Here is a 19646-nt window from a genome sequence, read left to right on the forward strand (position 1 = left end):
TTATTAACAAACTTTGCCAGCATAGCAGAATTTAAACTGCTGTCTGTAATTGCAAAGCCATTTTAAATGTGCCTTAAATAAAGTTTATACTCCAGTACGGGCACACACACAAAAAAAATTGTGAAACTTATGGAATAAAGATCGTTAAAATTATTCATTTTGCTAATTCACTCTTAAAATTCAGACTGAAAGGTAATAAATATTTTTTTGCTTCTACTCTCATTGTGAAATGATGTATTCTGTGTTGGTACCAAGCATCTTGCTAGAAGAGTGAAGGCTGGTTTAATGTAAGAAAACCACCTAGGCTGACGTGCCATCTGCTTTTCTGTAGTGAGTGTCCCAGTGGTTAAAAAAACTTAAAAAAAAAAAAAAATCTATGCACTAAAATGCTAACCAGATGTCCTGGTCAACATCTCATCTTAATAAACTGGGAAATAATAACCAATGTGTGTTATCATGTTCTACCACTTGATTTGCCTAACAGTCCCAAGCAGTGTTCTTTTAAAAGTTTTTTTTTTCTTCTTTTTTCTTTTTTAAGATTCACTTATTTATTTAAGAAAGAGAGAGCTCAGTTGAGCAATAGGAAGGGTAGAAGGAGAAGAAGAGAATCTCAAGCAGACTCCCCACTGAGCACAGCTACACAGAGCTTGATCCTAGGACAGGAAGACCACGACCTGAGCCAAAGGCAGATGCCCAACCATCAGAGCCACCAGGTGCCCCCGAAGAAGTATTCTAATAGCAACTTTAAGTGAAGGAAATAATTGCCTTTCAAATATTTATTTAGATTCACCTAAAAATGCAATCTGAAGACTTCTAACCTTTTCATAAATTAAAGGCAATTATTTTATGTAACTTTTCCTGTCTGAAAATTCCTTGACTATTTCTATCATCTGTGCTGAAGTCATTAAGGTTGAGGCATGAATAAAATCTTCTAATGTTGGAAACATATCAGAATCTATCTGGGACTGGGCTGAGAAATGGGGCTCCATGACAATAAAGTTGCTCCCTTATAAGGTACCTCCAATGTTGTATTAAAGCACTTTGATATACTTACTACTGTTACTTCCACTTTTATCTTTTATGCCTATTTAGTGTCCAGATCCATCATGCAAACAAGATTTGTTGGCCTATCTGGAACAGATTAAGTTTTATTCTCACCAACTGAAAATCTGCAGTCAAGTTAAAGCTGAGATCCAGAATCTGGGAGGAGAGCTCATCATGTCTGCTGTGAGTACTGCCTGTACTCACTGCTGTGAGTACACCATCACATGTAAAGGATTTTTGGAACAAAGCAGTAACACCCCTCCTTACCTCACCAAATCTTTTAGGTCTATGTAGGTTAGAATAAACTGAGTTGGAGTGTATTAAATTGCATGAAATTAAATTGGCAAAGATTCAATCTAAAGAAATGTTATGTCAGTACAACTTGTCTTTACTCCACAGATTTTAGAATGAATCAGGATTTGTAGGCCACTTGGATAAGAAATAGATATTAATTTAGAACATGGTTTTCTGACTTCAAAAAGGGGGCAGATGGATCTCTGAATTGAATTTTATAATTTTTATGAAATATATGCCTATGGATTTACAAATATTTGCAAATCAATGAAGAAAATGGCTTCATTACTAGTAATTTATATTCATTTTCCCATCATCCTTTTCTATAACATAGAAATTCAGGCCTCGAAAAGTGTTATTTCTGTATGTAATTGTAGAAGTGGAGTACATAGGTGGTCTGGAAAAATTTTCATCAATTCTTTGGTGACCCTGAGTTTCAAACCACTATAAAATGATCATGGTAGAAATAATGTCTAACTTTTCTACTCATCTTTTAATAACAGTAGATCATTCCTCTAGAGCAAACATGGTAATAAAATAATATTTGATATCTATAATGGATTCAGTTATCAGTGACTTTGAGAAGGTCCTTGACCGAGATTATAAATTTAAGTTAAAGTGAAACATCATGAACATTCTAGGAACTTATATTCATGAGGACAAATGATAACAGCATACTTATAAATTTGTAATTTCTAGGACTTCTATAGCCTGACATTCAACTTTTCCCTCAGTGAACTAACATGCTTTAAAAGAATGTAATTGCAAAAACAAAAGCAAAAGGTTACCATCGAGAGTAGAAGGTAGGGAACTAATTCTATTGACAATCTAGCTCTTGCCTATATTTTATTTCATTTGATCCTCACAATAACATGCCAGAGAGATTGTTGATCTGCTTGTTTTATTTTCACTAACACTGGGAGAAAAAAACGACATTCAGAAAAGTTGAAAACTTCCCCAAGGTCACACTAGTACATTTCAGAACGGGCTTAACCTTCAGAGGCTTATGTCTTTGTTATTCATGTGGACAACCTTGAATCTATGATGAAACTGAAGAGCACTGATCAAAAGTAAATAATGTGGAAATGATGTCTAATAAGTATTAGAGATAAAAATATTTTGTTTCCTTGACATTACAATCTTGAAAAAACAGGAAACACAACCCAACACAACCTGTGCAATATCGGTGCCCTGGCACTTTTCAAAAAATGCATTTTAAGCAGTCCCAAGCCATATACACAGAAATCTGTGTGGGTATATAAATACATACTTGCATATAAGTGCATATATGCACACAACATGTATATACATATATACACACTTTGAAATAGTGTATCTTTACTTTGAATTATTAGACATTGTCTTCCTTTTCTCATTCAACATTATACTCCTTTAAAATGTGTACAAGATTATTTATTTATAAACCTAAATCTATCTTCTGTTTACATTTGTCTATTTCACGCAGTCACACATCTACCATCATTCTAAAGCCTAAATTCATATGAATTTTATTTTCCCATTATTTACTATTTTTGCAAGTTGTTGAAGATAAACTTTCTCAAAAAATATACTGTTAAAATATGCTACTGTTAATTGTTCTTCCAAAATATAATTTCCTCCAGATGTACAAATTTGTATTTCCTGTTTGGTATGATGATTCAAATTCACGAATTTACCCATATTTTCAGATAGATTAAGCACAAGTTTATAAGCCATGATTTACAATTTAAAAGCTGAGTCATTATATAAAATAAGGAATAACATTGCAAATCCAAAACTATTTTGTCATCATTTTCCCCACAATTTCCCTTTAGAAAAGATAAATCTGAATAAAGCGAACATCTAAAGCTTCCTTTTATATACCTTACAGCCATCTGCTTGCAGGTAGATCTTGAAAAGCTTTTTAAATACATTTATTTACATGTGCCAAAGAACACTTGCTTTAATCTCTCAGTGACCCTGCGTTCTTGTCTTGTCATCTTTCCTTTTTAAATTGAGAAGAAGCTCTAATCTAAGTCATCCCTCTTCTCTGAGGTCTTTTGAAAAGTAACAAGCATGATTCTAAAGCAAGGAAACTCATTAAAAATTACAAAAATTTGTTATTCCAAACTATAGATTATCCAAAGCTCACTAAGTGAAGTTTGCATTCCAGAATCGGATTCCTGAAGCATTACTCGTAGAAAATATATTTGATTAAAAAGAAGAAGTAGGAAGAGTGTTTTCAGGGTCTGGGGTGTTACAACTTAGGAAAAGAAGATGAATTCCTAGCATAAAAGAATTTGAAGATCATTCTCATAACAGAGCATTCAATTAAAATTATTTTTTAGTCATTCTTACATCTGTCTGCAAGCACTTATCTGAAGTAGCGTGTTTTATTTAGAAGGAAACCGAAGTGTATTAACTAGTCCAAAACCCCAACTATGATTTGACCATCTGTGTGTCAGGTGTTAGAGAACATCTGGGGGATGCTGAAGCGCATACATGATGCTTCCTTTAGGATGATCAAGTACATGTAAAATTAATACATAAACTATACCCGAATATACACAAATGACTCTAAAACCATGTGATAGACTGTGTCATACCAGTATGCACAAAAACTTAGTAAGAGGTGAGAGGATAATTAACTGCCCTGACGTAGCAGGTGGGCGACAGAAAGCTCTATGACTGACTTGGCTGTAATCTAAGCCTTGATGAATAAATAAAAAACAAATGTCTACTCTTGGAGAAGGAGAGGACAAGGATTCAAGGTGGATGGCACAACTGAAATAAAAAAATATAAATAGGGAAAGGCATTCCATGGAAATAGCAAGCAGTCAGATGTGATTGGAAGTAATTGTTCTTGGTACTGTTGGTGTGTGGATTGGGGTGGGGGGAGAGAAGAGAAGCTGCTAAGGAAAGAGGGGCTGTTCAGAAAGCGTCATTTATAACATTTTAACTTTACCCTGCAGGCGACTGAGAGTAATTGAAAAATTTTAAATTCGAGATGGACGTAAACAGATCTAGGTATTTGGAAATTGACTCCTTTTGATAGGGCGGTGATAGATGGAAAGACAAGGGACTGGAGGACAGAGGAGTATTTAGGAATGATTTTTAAAAATAGCCAAAGAGAATAAAAGCCACACTGCCCCCAAGAAGCAAAAGAAGAAAACCCGGAACAAAGCTTCAGCGACCAATGCCATCGGAAGTCCTCTGAAAAGCGGGGCTTTGGAGGATGCCCTTCTAAGCGCAGAGGCTCAGGTGGACCAGTTGGCCCCAGAATTGGCGTGATGCATGGGGCAGCTGGAGTTGGGCCTCGAAATGCTGAGACCCAGTCTGAAACAGAAAGTATAGGCTGTTGGGGCAATCCCCTCCTGCCCAATGAAAGCACCCCTATGCCAGGAGGAGGTAGCTGATGTGCTCCTTGTTTGGGGACTGCAGGGATCAGACAGAAGCCCACGGGGCGCAAAACCTATGGGTTCTCAGGGCTGCAGCCTGCATAGGACAGGAGCAGCCTGTCACTCGGCCACTAGAAAAGAAGAGCCAAAGGGTCTGCAGGCCGATCCAAGGTCACCCTGGGCACTCCTGATGAAGAGTTTAGTTTCCATTTCTTTTAGGCTCTCCGTCCTGGAGCAGTTCCCCTCCCTGGGTCCTGTGGGGTTTTTTTTGCAGTGCAGGCCCTTTCCAGGAATGCTCTGTTGCACAGATATCTGGGGTGGTCTGTGCATGGCTGGTCAGGAGATCTGGTGCCCTGACTGCTGGAGAGATTGAGACCAGTGTATGGGTTACTGTCAGAAAAGAACAGACTCCTTTGTAGGTTTTCAGATGAAATGTCTTTCCCCCCAGAAGGAGGTCCATTTAGAAAAGCCTTCTATGATAAGGCGCAGTGAGCATTCAGCATGTTATGGAAAGAATGCTTTACTTTAGGATGAGATTAAGCAGCTATTGGTAATAAGAATTATTGGGGAAGCTATCTAACTTTACACTGGTGCTCATCTATAAAATGATGTCATGTCAAATGGTATTGTGCTTTCTCTGTGTCATTGCACTAATAAAACTAGTTTTGGTGGGGGGAAAGGAAAAGAGAGAAAGAAAGGAAAAGAAAGAAAAAAGAAAGAAAAGAGAAAGAAAACTATAGGTTAAGGCAATTTTGTTGAGAATGGAGAGGAGTGGATCCCTTCAAGCAAAACTCTGAACTGAAAGTTGATTAAAGTCACTCTGTTGAATGGTAAGAGTGTCGAAGAAGGAAGAACTAAGACTTTCCTCCAAGTTTTTCAGATTTGGTAGCTTACTTAGTCAAAACTGGCATCACTAACCTTATATATAGATATAGATACAGGTATGTTATATATACACTTTTATAATATATTAATTATATATTTCTATTTTATAAATATATAATTTATATATTATTATGTTACATATATTTATTATTATATATAATATTTATATTTATATAAATGTAAATATATTCATATAGATAGATATGTAAGGAAGATCATATTAGGAAGAGTAAAGCTACTCATTTGGATTTTACCTGTTGAGTTTCGTGACTAAGTGTCATTCAAAGAAAAGGTTCTGGGAGAAGCTGTGTATAGATTTCTGGAACTCAGGAGAGAGGTATGCAAACAAAATAGATGGAACCAATCCAATAAAAGTATGTTGAATAAGAAAAAAAAATAGCTGAGACAGGGGCCCGGAATCAATCTTTCTTTCCTTCTTCCTTCCTCCCTTCCTTCCTTCTTTCCTTCCTCTTTTTCTTACACACACTGATTTTAATGTGCTTCTGTCAAATACAGAGACTTGACTGTGGCAGTTTAAAAAAAAACAACAAACAGGGGTTTACTCTCTCCATAAAAACGGTCTGAGAATGGGCAATCCAGGACTGTTATGGAAGCTTTGCAGAGTTATCGGAGAATCCGTCACTTTAGTCTTCCTGCTTTATTATTCTTGGCTTCTGACTTTCATTCTTATCAAGGTCAAACTATGGCTATTCTAGCTCTAGCTGTGGCTTTTATATTCCAGACAGTAAGAATGAAGAATTGCAGAAGTGAACATTCCTTATATTTTTAAAGTTCCCTTCAGATATTTTCACTTACATATTATTGGCCAGAATTTAATCATCTGTCTCCATGTAACTGCAAGAAATGCTGCAGATATAAAAGTTGTCTGTTTGTAGGTGTTTTAATCTGAGCACATTGATTTCACCCAATTAAATCAGTTTCTTTCTTTGTAAAGGGAGAGTAGATATTGGAGTGGATATTGGAGAGTGGATATTGGGTAGCAACTATCAGTTTCTATGATTTGCTTCTACATTTATAAAAATCACAGTAGTACTCACATTCATTATAATTATCTGCCATTTGATATATATTCTCCTCTAGATCGTAAGATCCTTGAGTATTGTCGAATGATTGAGGGTATAGTATCCAAAGATCATAAATAATGCAGAGAATTCAGGTCGACTTAGCCTTAATATGTATATTGGATTTTGAACTGATAAAGTGTTATCTTTTCCAAAACAGTATCAGTAGCATGGTAAAGGCAAAAATTAGGTCATAGTGGGACAAATACTGAGTATGCAGTGACAGGAAAAAAAAAAAAAAAAAAAAAAGGAAAGAATAAATTTTCCCGCAGTCTGTAGTTGAAAGGAAGCAGGAAGAGAGAGAGAGACCTGGGGGGAAGAAGGGAGGGAAGGCGGGAGGCTGAAAGAAAGAGAGAGACTTGAGGGGCAGCTGGGATTACTGGAATCTCCTTCTTCCTACTCACCCTCTTCACTCCTCCCCTTCTCCCATCCTCCTCCTCCTCCTCCTCCCCCTCCCCCTCTCCTCACCCTCTTCACTCCTCCCCTTCTCCCATCCTCCTCCTCCCCCTCTCCTCCTCCCCCTCCCCCTCTCCTCTTCCCCCTTCCCCTCCCCCTCCTCCTCCTCCTCTTCTCCTCCTCCATCTTCTGGCTTACATTTTTATTTATGCACTTTTTAAAATGGAAGTAATTGAGTACATGTTTAGGTAAAGACTAAGAAAGCCAGAAAGAACAGATCTATAAAAAATCTAAGACCATGGTGGATAGAATAAAATCTTAAACAGGGAAGAGGGAATGAAATTAGGAAAATAGGAAGAAAGATTAGATTTGGAAAGAAAGAACTCGGGGCACCTGGGTGGCTCAGTGGGTTAATGCCTCTGCCTTCGGCTCAGGTCATGAACCCAGGGTCCTGGGATCAAGCCCCATGTTAAGCTCTCTGCTCAGCAGGGATCCTGCTTCCCCCTCTCTCTCTGTCTGTCTCTCTATCTACTTATGATCTCTCTCTCTGTCAAATAAATAAATAAAATCTTAAGAAAAAAAAAAGAAATTAAAAAGAAAGAAAGAAAGAAAGAACTCTTCTCCTGAAGGATAAAGATTAGTGCAGATATAAACACATTTAGATACAGAGGGATAGAAAGACCTTCCTGTTGATGGATCCCATATTTTGATAAAATGGGAATAGTTTTCTGTTAAAACTGATTTGAGTGCTCTATCCACAGTTTTACTTTAACAAAAGAAAAAAGTAAAGATGTTCATATCTTTAAATACTTTTCAATATTGCTTGGAAGAGAAAATAAATTAACAGTAGTGATTTGATACAGTAATCAGAGATAGTGTATGCTAGATATCGTTCCACCAGAGCTGAGCTCCAGAGCATTGCCTGGATCATGGAGCCTGAGTCAGCTTCAGTTTATCTTTCAGTCACAAGAAAATGAAACCAACTTGGCCTTCAATGGCTATCCTCTCTCAAAGAAAAGGGAGTATATAAACATTTAATTTAAAAAATGATAGCAAATCATAACAAAACTATATAATTAAATGTGCTGTTGCTGATTAGTTACCATAGCCACCCTGACGTATTACTGTACTAATTTAGTGATAGAGTAAACATATAACTCTAAGAAGATTAAAATGTACCTGGGTTACTTAAGGGCAGCTCCATACATTTTCTATCAGTTGTTCCTCTTGTGTCCTTATGCATGGTAGCAGGTAGGGAAGTTATTGTATTTTATGAAAGGAGTCTCACCATAAAGAAATATATATTTTTATATTCTAGACTGTATCTATTGAAAATAAAATTTAGGAGAAAAAAATCGAAAATTAAAATGGTTTTAAATTCTTAAAACTACCCTTTCCCCAAATGTTATGCTTTTAGGCCAACAATTTTTGTATGCTACTTAAAACTGATTAATTATGTAATGGCCACATTTTGTGTGTTTCCTTTAATGTGTTTAATTGTGCTCTCTTACCCTGAGGCAGGTGTGCCAAAGCCACAATTTAAAAAATTGGATAAATAAATAAAACTAATCAGTCTGAGGGGAAAGATCAGCAAGATTGAGAATTTGCCAAGCAACTGCAATTCAGTTGTAGCAGAAATCAAGGGGCAGTGTGCATTCAATTAGGAATGATAGAGAAAAGCAACAATACAGCCATTGACCAAAAGAGCCACCAGGGCCTACAGAACTCAGGCAATTGAGTATATACAGAATGACTTAGTAGGTTAATGTGCTTGCCACGTTAAGACATTAAGGGAATTAGTTAATGAGCTTTCTCAACCTACTGCAATCATTGGTAGTCATCAAGAAAATTGGGAAAAGTAAAAGAAGATTTGGAAAATTAACTGAAGTATTTTAGAGATTTTAAAAAAGGACTGGGAGACATATTATGGAATGGGGAGAGATGCAAGAAATGAAGAAGAAGGGGAGAAGAATAGAGAGAAGAATGAGAAAAAGTAAAAAGGAGAAAGAAGATGCTTTGCCAATAAATTTCTTCTCTGAAGTGTTTTTTGTTTGCTTGTTTTATTAATGCTAGGTAGGAGGCAAGTGGAACAATAAACCTTAATAGTTCAAAGAATATATTTTAAAAACAAGCATTAGCATAGAATATTGTTTTCTTTTATATTGCATTGTAGTGAAGTAGACTAAGAAACGCTCTTGGTGTCTAGGTAATCTGATGTCACAATGGATTAGATTTTCTTGAGAAAATTGTAACATGGATAGATTATTTCCAAGGTGTAATAGCCAGTGCAGGGAACTTGAAAATAATCTATTTGTGTTATAACGATCTAACTCAAAGTAATTTTATAAACAAATAGGCCAGGGACTTTTCTTTTCTTTTCTTTTCTTTTTTTTTCCTCTTTTTCTTCTTCCCACCAACTACCCCCGACCCCCAACTGAGAAAGTGCATGCAAGAGGTGGGGTAGGGGCAGAGGGAGAGGGAGAGGGAGAGAAATCCTGAAGCATACTTCCAGCTGGACATGGAGCCTGTCATAGAGTTCAGTCTCAGGACCCTGATATCATGACCTAAGCTGAAATTAAGAGTCAGATGCATAATGGACTGATTCACCGAATCACTCCATTAGGTCAGAGACTTTCAATGACTTGCCCTAAGATATCTAATGGCAAAGCCAGGACCAGAATCTAACTCTCATGTTCTTTATTACTACTGAAAGTAAGCCCCATGGACTTCTAGGGAATTTAACAGCAAAATCTCAGGAGGTAGTATTGGTACACTGAGCCAGGATTGTTGCTACAGATGTTAAGACGTAAGGAATGGTTCTAATAGAAAGATACAGGAAAACATTGACCAGAAAACAGTAGTAACTGATAATATTGGTGATTTAGTGATCCCAGGTTCTTTTTTATTTATTTTTATTTTAAGATTTTATTAATTTACTTGAGAGAGCTAGTGAGAAAGAACACAAGGAAGGGAGAGGCAGAGGGAAAGAGAAGCAGACTCTCCTGTGAGCAGGGAGCCCTGAGGAGGGGCTCCATCCCAGGACCCTGAGATCGTGACCAGAACTGAAAGCAGATGCTTAACCTACTGAGCCACTGAGGGGTCCCACGAACCCAGATTGTTAAGAAAGCCTAACTAGAACACAGCCTTTAGCTTTAAGGTGAGAAATTAACATGAGGTAGTAGGAAAACTACCAGAGTCCACATTAGAAGACCCATGATATAATGTAGGCATCAATTTTTTTGAATCTGTTTTTTCATCTATTTATAAAACTAAGGTTTGGGATTAAATGAGCTCCATGTTTTCTTTCATAATTGATGATTGTATTCTTTATAGTGAATGTGCACTTCTCTTTCTCATTTTCTCTTGTGTATATTCTTTAGCTATTTTCTTTGTGATTACCATGGGGAATACATTTATCATCTTAAAGTTATAACACTATAACTTAAATTTATGCTAGCTTAACTTCAATAACATACAAAAATTCTTTTTCTTTAACAACTCTATCCTCCACCTCTTTTAGTTGTCAAGGTCACAAAAATATGTCTTCATACACTGTGTGTCCAAAAAACATAAATAAATAAAAGTTTTAATATATTAGTATCTAAAATTATGTAAAATATAAAATGTGGAGTTAAAAGCAAAATTCAATTAATCATTGTTTCTTAGATTAATAATTTTTTAAATGTATTAGCTTCTTAAGTCATGTAGAAACAAAATAGGGAGTTGCATACCACGGTTACAATAATACTAGATTTTATAATTATCTGTATTTGCCTTTACTCATATCTTTATTTCTTCCTACAATTTTGAGTTACTGTCTAGTGTCTTCTCATTATACCCCGTAGGACTCCTTTAGCATTTATTTCATGGCAGGTCTAGTGGTAATTAACTCACTCAGGTTTCGTTTAACTGGAAATCTTAATTTCTCATTCACTTCTGAAGGACAGTTTTGCTGGGTATAGTGTTCTCGATGGATAGTTTTGCTTTTACACCTTGAATATATCATCTCACTATCCTCTGGCCTTCACAATTTCTGAAGAGAAAGCTACTGATTACTGATTGAGGATCCCTTTTAAGTGACAAGTTGCTTCCCTCTTGTTGACTTCAAAATTCTTTTTGTCTTTGGCTTTCAACAGTTTGATTATGATGTGTCTTCATTTGAGTCCTTTTTAGTTCATCCTAAATGGAGTTTATTAAGTTTTTTGGATGTCAATGTCAGGGTTTTCATTAAAGTTAGGAAGTTTTCAGCCATTATTTCTTCAAATATTCTTCAAATTTCTTCAAAAATCAAATATTTGCCTCTCTTTTTGTGGACTCTCACAATGGATGTGTTGGTGGGTTTGATGATATCCCCCAAGTGCTTCAGGCTCTGTTCATTTTTCTTCAGTAATTTTTCTACCTATTCCTCAGACTTACTCCTTTTTCTGTCTTATCTTCAAGTCTACTGATTTTTTCTTCTGCCTGCTCAAATTGGAATTTTAATCTTTTTAGTGAATTATTCATTTTTGTTTTTGTACTTTTCAATTCCAGACTTTCTTTTTGATTTTTTTTTAGGTTTTCTCTTTATTGATATTTACAATTTGTTCATATTTTATTTTCTTGACTCTCTCCATATCTTCCTTTAGTTTTTTGAGCATCTTTAATACAGTTTTTTAAAATTGTTGTCTAGTAGATATGCCATTATGCCTTTCCCAGGGATAATTTCTATTGCTATTTCTATCTATTTCATATATATATATATTTTTCTACATATCTATATCTGTGTATATATTTTCTTTGAATGGAACATATTTTTTTTCTTTGAATGGTGTACATTTTTTTGTTGAAAACCGGTCATTTGAATCTCATAAACTGGTAACTCTTGAAATCAGATTCTCCTTCTTCCCGAAAATTTGCTAGCTTGTTTGTTTGCTTGGTTTTGTTGTTGTTGTTGTTATTTGTTTTGTGTGTGGGGGGGGTTGTTTTATGTTTGAATTATTATAGGCTATCCTTGTGCCAAGGATCAGCCTGAAGAGAAAACTAAAAGTCTTTTCAGGTCTTTTTTGAGCCTGTGTCTTCCACTGGGTATATTCAGTGACTTTCTAAATTTTCCTGTATATGTGGTTGCTTTTAAATGTCCTAATTTTTCAATGCCTGGCTTCTAAAAGGAAAAAAAAAAAAAAAAAGAGGGAGATGAAGGGGGGTGAATAAAGGTGCCAGATCAGGAAGTCACTATAACCAGAACAGGAAGTACTTGCAAAAATAAGGGGGGATGTTGCAATAACAGTGACCTCTCCCCATTCGTCAGCACTTCTGTGATGAGAAGCAGCAATCAGCAATCAGAGCACAGATTCCTGGTATCTGGAGGACAGGGCTCTTTTTCCTTATTCTGGCTTTTACAAGTTGCTCCAAGAACAAATGCACAGCGGCCTCCCAAGAAGCTGAAGGGTAGGGGATGGATAGTTACTATTGAGCTAAAAGCTGAGATTGACAAGATATTAACCAAAATGTACTTCCCAAGCTTTTCTTTAGAAGTTTCAAGTCTTCAATAGATTCCAAACTTTCTAAATAATGATATCAGAATATCAGATATCAGATTCCTATTACACCATTTTGTCTGGAATCCTTGATCTTTGCTGTCCCTTTTCCTTTATAGTTCCTATCCAAAATTTTCCCTTAAGCACCAGTTAGCAAATTACAACATGACATAGCAAGTTGTTGTATTTTGATTTGCTTTAAAAGGGTCTTTCTAGGGGCACCTGGATGGCTCAGTGGGTTAAGCCCCTGCCTTTGGCTCAGGTCATGATCCCAGCATCCTGGGGTGGAGCCCCGCATTTGGCTCTCTGCTCAGTGGGGAGCCTGCTTCCTCCCCTCTCTCTCTGCCTGCCTCTCTGCCTACTTGTGATCTCTGTCTGTCAAATAAATAAATAAAAAGGTCTTTCTAGAATTTTGTTTCAGTGATGTGCATTAGTGAGAATGAGATCAGATGCTTTAGGAGTTCCCTATTAATTTTAGGCCTAGAAGAAAGTGAGACATATATCAAAATGATATATTGTCCAGAATTATAGGATTGATTTGATATGGCCTTACCGAGGCTGCTGTGGTACCTCTCACAGAAAAACAGTGACTTGTTTTGTGAAATTAGGTCCTCTTTGTGCAATTAAGAGATGGAGAGGACAAAATAACTGGATGTGGCATGTGCACACACAAAGTTTGAGAAGGAAAGAAATGGAGGTAATAATGGAAGAAAAATATACATGTGATATGAGAGTCTCTATCGTTAAATTTACTCCTTCTAATAATCACCATACTCTTATCTATATGTCAAATAGTTCCATATTTTAAAAAGGAAAATATTTGAAGATGTAAATCTTAATGGAAAAAAAACCTTTTTCTGTTTTAGGAAAAAAGAGTTGGTTTAATTGTTTTCAATCCTTAGAAAAGAAGAAAGGGCATTAATTAATTCTATTGGATGCTGAACAACATGAACCACAGAACTTCACAGAAGTAGAAAGGGGGGCCATGAAAGTGAGCAGGATGTATTTGGTAGCTGTGGGTTGGTATCTAATTCCCCATTAAGGAGAGTACAGCTGAAGGAAAAGAGCAGAGCTGGATACAAACATCCTGATGTTCATGAGTTCAGTTGATAGGGTAAAAAAAAATACAGAAGAAAGGGGGAGAGAAGCAAAAATCAAGGAGCTAAAGATCCTGGGACAACAAAGTGCTGGTGTTAAATTGCCTTTATTCAAAGGTGTTGATAAGGAGGAACTGAAAGCAGATGTGAAAAAAAGGCTCAAGGCAGTGTGGGATGTCATCTGCAAAAGTAGTCCTTTCAGCCCATGGGTCATGCTGAATTTGTGTTTGCTGCAGATTATGAAGTAATACTAGTTATATTCACAAGATAAATTCTCCTATGATGATGTGTTTGTGTGAAGTGTGTGTGTGTGTTTTCCCTAACAAAATCAAAACAATTCACATTTTCCCCCTTTTGATTAGTAAAGTCTGAATGATATTAATAGCAGATCAATAACTGTCAATAATAAATATTATGTATTGACATCTATATTTTTGTTTATTTCAGATCTTCTCATCTTTGGCAGTATTAGTATTTGGGAATGGGGCTGGGTAATTATTTGTTGTGGGATGCTATACTGTGCATTGTAAATATGTAGCATAGACTACCCACTGGATGTCAGTGCCCCGTGCCCCTCCCCAGCTCAGCTGTGAAAACCAAAAATGTCTCCAGACACCACCACCAATCAAAGATGATTGAGAACTATTAGATTATGGAAGATAAGAATTAAGGGAAAACTAATAATGCTGTTACAGATGTTGTTATTCTTCCTACAGGATCCCCTTTCCTGGTAATTCACCCATTTTCCAGCTACTGCAAGTGTTGGCTGCTCACATCCCCTTAGCTGCTCCCTTCCCTAGATACTTGTCTTCACCTTGCATGATTATGCACCTCTATACCCGCATGCCCTAGAAACCTATAGCCAGTGACCAAAGGAGAGGAGGATACAAAAGTCTGGACTCCTTGCCTCAAGATGGAACCGATTCTGCTGGGCAGTTTCACAGTCCATAGAGACAAGAGTCCATATGAGACAAGGCCATAGCCGATCTTTGGCTGAGACTAATGATGTTATTTAACTGTACCTTTACCCATCCTATGCTTCTCACTTCCCTGCCCTTCTTTTGAGAACAGTCCTTCAGTAAACAACATTCAAATATTTCTCTCAGGCTCTTTGTAGATATCTCCTCAAGAGACAAATGATTGTTATCATTGTGTTCTTTACTGTCATTTCTTTGTGGATGGAAAGGGGGTGATAGGACAATTTGCTTAATTTGGTGATTGCAACACTCTTACTGACACATTCATAAATTTTATTTTATCCTTTTTATAATGCTAAAGTAAACTTGCGGCATTTTGTTGATAAGAAAACTAAAGCTAATAAATGAATATAACTTGCCAAATGTCATATGGTTATTAAGTGAGGGAGTGGAAATATGAGTATAGGTTCTAGTTTCAGAGTTCTTTGTTATTCCCCACTAACATATACCTATCTTCAGTTTGCTGCCCTGATACAACAATATAGAAATGAGTGAACAGGTCAGGTCCTTATTTTCAAGGAATTCAGTTGGGAAAGAAAGACAGCAAAAAAATTATTATAGAAAATGTTAATTTACAAATAGAATTTGTATACCCATGCTCTTGAAAAACTGCAGCATTTTCACAAATCAAGAAAAACATAAGAACCAGAAACTAAAAATAAAAGCAGGCTTTGACGATTTTTTTTTTAATTAAGAACAAAGAAATGGGTGTTACTAAGTCTTAGGTTAAATTAGTTAACCCAGTTGAGCATTACAAAGTTAAGAAGTGAGGTGTCTGGGTGGCTCAACTGGTTAAGCATCTGCCTTCCACTCAGGTCATGATCCCAGGGTCCTGGGATTAAGTCCCACAACAGACTCCCTGCTCCGGGAAAAGCCTGCTTCTTGCTCTCCTTCTGGTGCTCCCCCTGCTTGTGCTCACTCTTGCTCTCTCTCTGTCAAATGAATAAATAAAATATTAAAAAAAAGAAATCAAGAAGTTAACTGGAAATTAAGAATTTACTATATCATATAGATGTTGTTTGATGATAGTATATGCATTTCTCAGTAGCACTTGGTACCATAATGATGTCCTAACCTAAGGGTCTATAAAGACATAAATGCTCAAATGGCCATTTCTTACATTGACTCTCAATAACACCTAAAACTAAAACATTAAATTTTAATTTATTGAAGGTTTTGCAGGAGAGAGCTGTGAAAATGATTTAGAAATGCTCTTTTCTGCTGATCACAAAAAATAACAATTGAAAACTCTAAGGAAATGAGTGCATTAAGTCATCTCTTTGCAATAATAGATATTTTAGGACAGGCAATTCATGGTTGACTTGTGTAATAAACCTTTGTGTTGTTTCAAAAGGGATAACTAATCTTTAGATATCACTTATACTGTGAACATATGAGCAAGTACTGCATGTATATGTGTACACACACACATGTGGTATTATTTCTTGTTGCTAATGGCAAAATTGATATTCTTTCATGAAAGTTTTCACTTATGCATTCAACCAAATGTGAAATACAAATCTATTCCTCTTATGCACAAAGACAAATCATTTTTAGTCTAGCCTCAGGTTCTGTATCACATAGCATGAAAAAGAATTTAATTAAAAAAAAACATTTAAGGAAGATTTTTCTGGGCAACAACACTGAATTACTCAGGTTAGGCTCTACTGTCATAACAAACAGCTTTCATTTTTAATGACTTAAAACAACAAAGTTCTTACTTTCTGCTCACATTTAGGTTTGATATGAGTTGGAAGGGAACTTTTCTTTCCTTGCTCAGAATCAGGGTTTATGTACTCTGGAGTCTCACTGTGAGGCCTCCATCATCCCGGAACTAGAAAAGGGAAGGTTAGAATCCTTGCTCACTAGCTAATAAATACCTTAGAAGACGGGAATAAACTACTGCTTGTAAGATGCTTAGAGTACTGTCTAGCATTTAGCAGGCACTCATTAAATATTAGCTAGTAGCAGTAATAGTATTAGCTAATTTGGAATAATGTTAATGCTACCCTAAAGTGATAGTATTCACTAATATGTTTCATCTAATTGTTCTAAGTTTATTTCAAATTAAGCTTAAAGGAAGAAGCTAGGAAAATGTTCTCCTTTCAGTAGGTAATACCTTTGTGTATCATAAAATAACTTACTGTCCATTGCTGTTTTAAGCAGTAGCACTTGGTTTGGGCTTTGAGGATGAACAATTATCTTTGCTTCTGTGCCAGTGTTAGGGTTTGGTTCACACATGGTAGATGAGTGTTGGAAGGATGGCACAAATAAGGTTTAGGCTATCCTTAACAGTATTTTGCACAAGGTAAGAGATCTTCAGATGGATACATTAACTTCCTTGGACTTTAATTTCTTTGTTGCCAATGCAAATGGAGACTTTTAACTCTTGGATTTGAAGAAAGTTTGGGAGAGATGTTTTTACCCAACATTAGAGCTTTTATGCAAATATCACATGTTCAGAATCTCAGTTACAATATAGAGCAGAATTCAGCTACCCCAAATTCAGAGGACTCATTCTGGCAAGATTAACATTTCTGATGGCATGGGATTTTAAGATGCTGGGTAGAGAGCAGTAGTCAAATATGTTACCAAAATGTTTAAGAGCAGTACAAAATTAGTAAACTAAATGTGTTTGGCAATAAATGCCAAAGATCTGTAGCAAATAAAATACTCTAATTTGGGTCGTCAGAAGAATTTCAGAGAAAATTTGAGCTACATAATAAAGGATTGGAAGAATTTGGTTAGGTGGAGAGGAGAAAAGCTCTATGAAATAAAGCTAAAAATGTAAATTACCTTAAAATGCAAGATAATATTTAATAATAAATCAAGAAAGACCTATTTGGGTTAAAGGATGGTGTAAGTATAGGGGCGCCTGGGTGGCTCAGTGGGTTGGGCCTCTGCGTTAGGGTCATGATCTCAGGGTCCTGGTATTGAGCCCTGCATGGGGCTCTCTGCTTAGCAGAGCCTCCCCCTCCTGCTCTGCCTGCCTTTCTGCCTACTTGTGATCTCTCTTTCTCTCTGTTAAATAAATAAATAAAATCTTTTAAAAAAAGAATGGTGTAAGTATAGACCCATAAATATTTTGTTTGCAAGTTTGTGTGTGTATGCACACGTGTGTGTATGTGTGTATGTGTGTGTGTCTGAATAAGAGTGAGAGGGATGGAGACAAACAGAGACTAACAAGAGACCGAGAGAATTGGTGATATGATTACATTTCATTAAGCTAAAAAATTAGGTTCTATTTGGAGTTAAAGGAGTAAAGAGTGGTGTGTGTGTGTGTGTTTGCTGCTTATTAATCTAGGTACTGAACTAAATATTTGAAATTCACTTGCTTTCATAATCCTTACCAAAATGAAGCTGCATGAGATAGTTGGTATTATCACTGTTTTATAGATATGGAAACTGAAACTTAAAGAGATTGAGCAATTTCTCCAAGATCACAAAGCTATTGAGAGTCCGAGCAAGATCTGAAACCCAGTCCTCTGACCCTAAAGCATATACATCCATGCCAAGCTGCCCAGCAGAAGAGCACAGAAGCTTGGGTAAATTGGACATTTGAGCAGATTCAGGGTTCATATCTCACACTTGGAGAAGATGAGGCACTTTTCCAGGACAAGGTTTTATTCTTCCTCTGTGATAATTGTAATAAGAGTAATGGTAACAATGGTGACAGTTAACATTTATCAAACTCTTAACCAGGCATCTTAAATCCTTGTTATGCATTAATTATTTTATGTACACAACAATGCTTCAAGAAAGTTTGATTTATAAATTTCTTATTTTATAAATGAGAAGTTAAAGCTCAGGGAACTTAAGTACAAGGAAGATCTGTCTCTTGCTCCTTCTTCTCCTCCACCTCCAACCTCTATCTCCCTCTCACCTAGGAGGGGCTCTACCACCCCCAACATTTAGTTTTAGGGTTTTGAGTTCACAGAGATGAAACTAGAGTCCTTTTTTAATCTGCCTTTCTGTTCACATACATGCTATCCCATATTCCCCACATTGTATTCTGAAATAGCCAACCATGGGTACAATGGAATCATCCACAGGGTACTTCATACTCACTCCTTTCTGAAGTGGAACTTGAAACATATCATTTTTTAGAGCTCAAGAGTATTACAAATATCCTCCATGAGATCTCAGTAAAGTTTGTCCAAGGATAGGGCATTACCCTGAGGCATTTCTACACATTAAAGTAAAATAAAAAACCAGCATGCTGATGCATACATCAGTGTCAGCTACTTAAAAGACACCACTAATTGTCTATGGTCATGGCAACATCCAATCATTCTTCATAACTGGGCCAACAAAGGCCTTTGAACTTTCAGTCATTCCATGCTTATACTTTCCCTCCATCACACTACAAACATCTGCTTGGTTATTACTATACTTTTTTGACCTTTATTTGGTCTCTTTTGTGTCTTAAGCAATTACTGGAGTCTATGAAACAAGCCTCCCCTTTGTACCATTTAATTTAATTAGACCTCTCCTTTGAGCTCTTGCTGAGTCAATATTTAGTTGCTTGTCTATATCCCTGGGACAACCTGAAGCATTCCATACGCTAGCTAAATGGCTCCATATGCATGGACATATGAGCTGAATGCCTTAGTCTGCATTCTCTCTTCCTGAGCAATATCCAGGGGATGCCACTGCACAACTCCTTCATTTTGTGCCTCTTCTTAATTGTGCTCTTCCACAGTTTATCTGGCAATTCCTTTTTCTGGATGATAAATTAGGGTGGAACAGAAGGAAGAGAAATCCTTGGCCTTGTCACACTAATTTTGTTTGTTGAACCGTTTCTTTCATGGAGCATTTTCACATAGTCCATTATACATCTGCTTCTCCACCTGGGAGCCCAGCCAGACCAGGTGCAGTACTATCAATGGCACAGTTTTGCCTGATGGTGTCAAGTGCCCGGAATGAGCAGAAAAGAAAGGGGAAGGTGAAGAACTCCTTTTTGTTTCCACTCTGGAGG

At 36.5% G+C, this 19646-nt stretch overlaps 1 protein-coding gene across 2 annotated transcripts in view; it reads left to right on the forward strand.

Moving 5' to 3' along the window:
• The window catches only part of CTNNA3 (catenin alpha 3), a 1821555-nt gene that overhangs the window by 1763492 nt on the left and 38417 nt on the right, over positions 1–19646 (forward strand). For both annotated transcript variants that reach the window (XM_045069885.1, XM_045069886.1), the window contains exon 17: positions 1093–1227. In XM_045069885.1, the coding sequence (XP_044925820.1) occupies positions 1093–1227 (135 nt within the window). The remainder of the gene's footprint in view (positions 1–1092; positions 1228–19646) is intronic.

Source organism: Mustela putorius, unplaced genomic scaffold (assembly GCF_011764305.1).
Source record: "Mustela putorius furo isolate JIRA1106 unplaced genomic scaffold, ASM1176430v1.1 tig00003949_pilon_pilon_pilon, whole genome shotgun sequence".
Taxonomy (NCBI): Eukaryota; Metazoa; Chordata; class Mammalia; order Carnivora; family Mustelidae; genus Mustela; species Mustela putorius.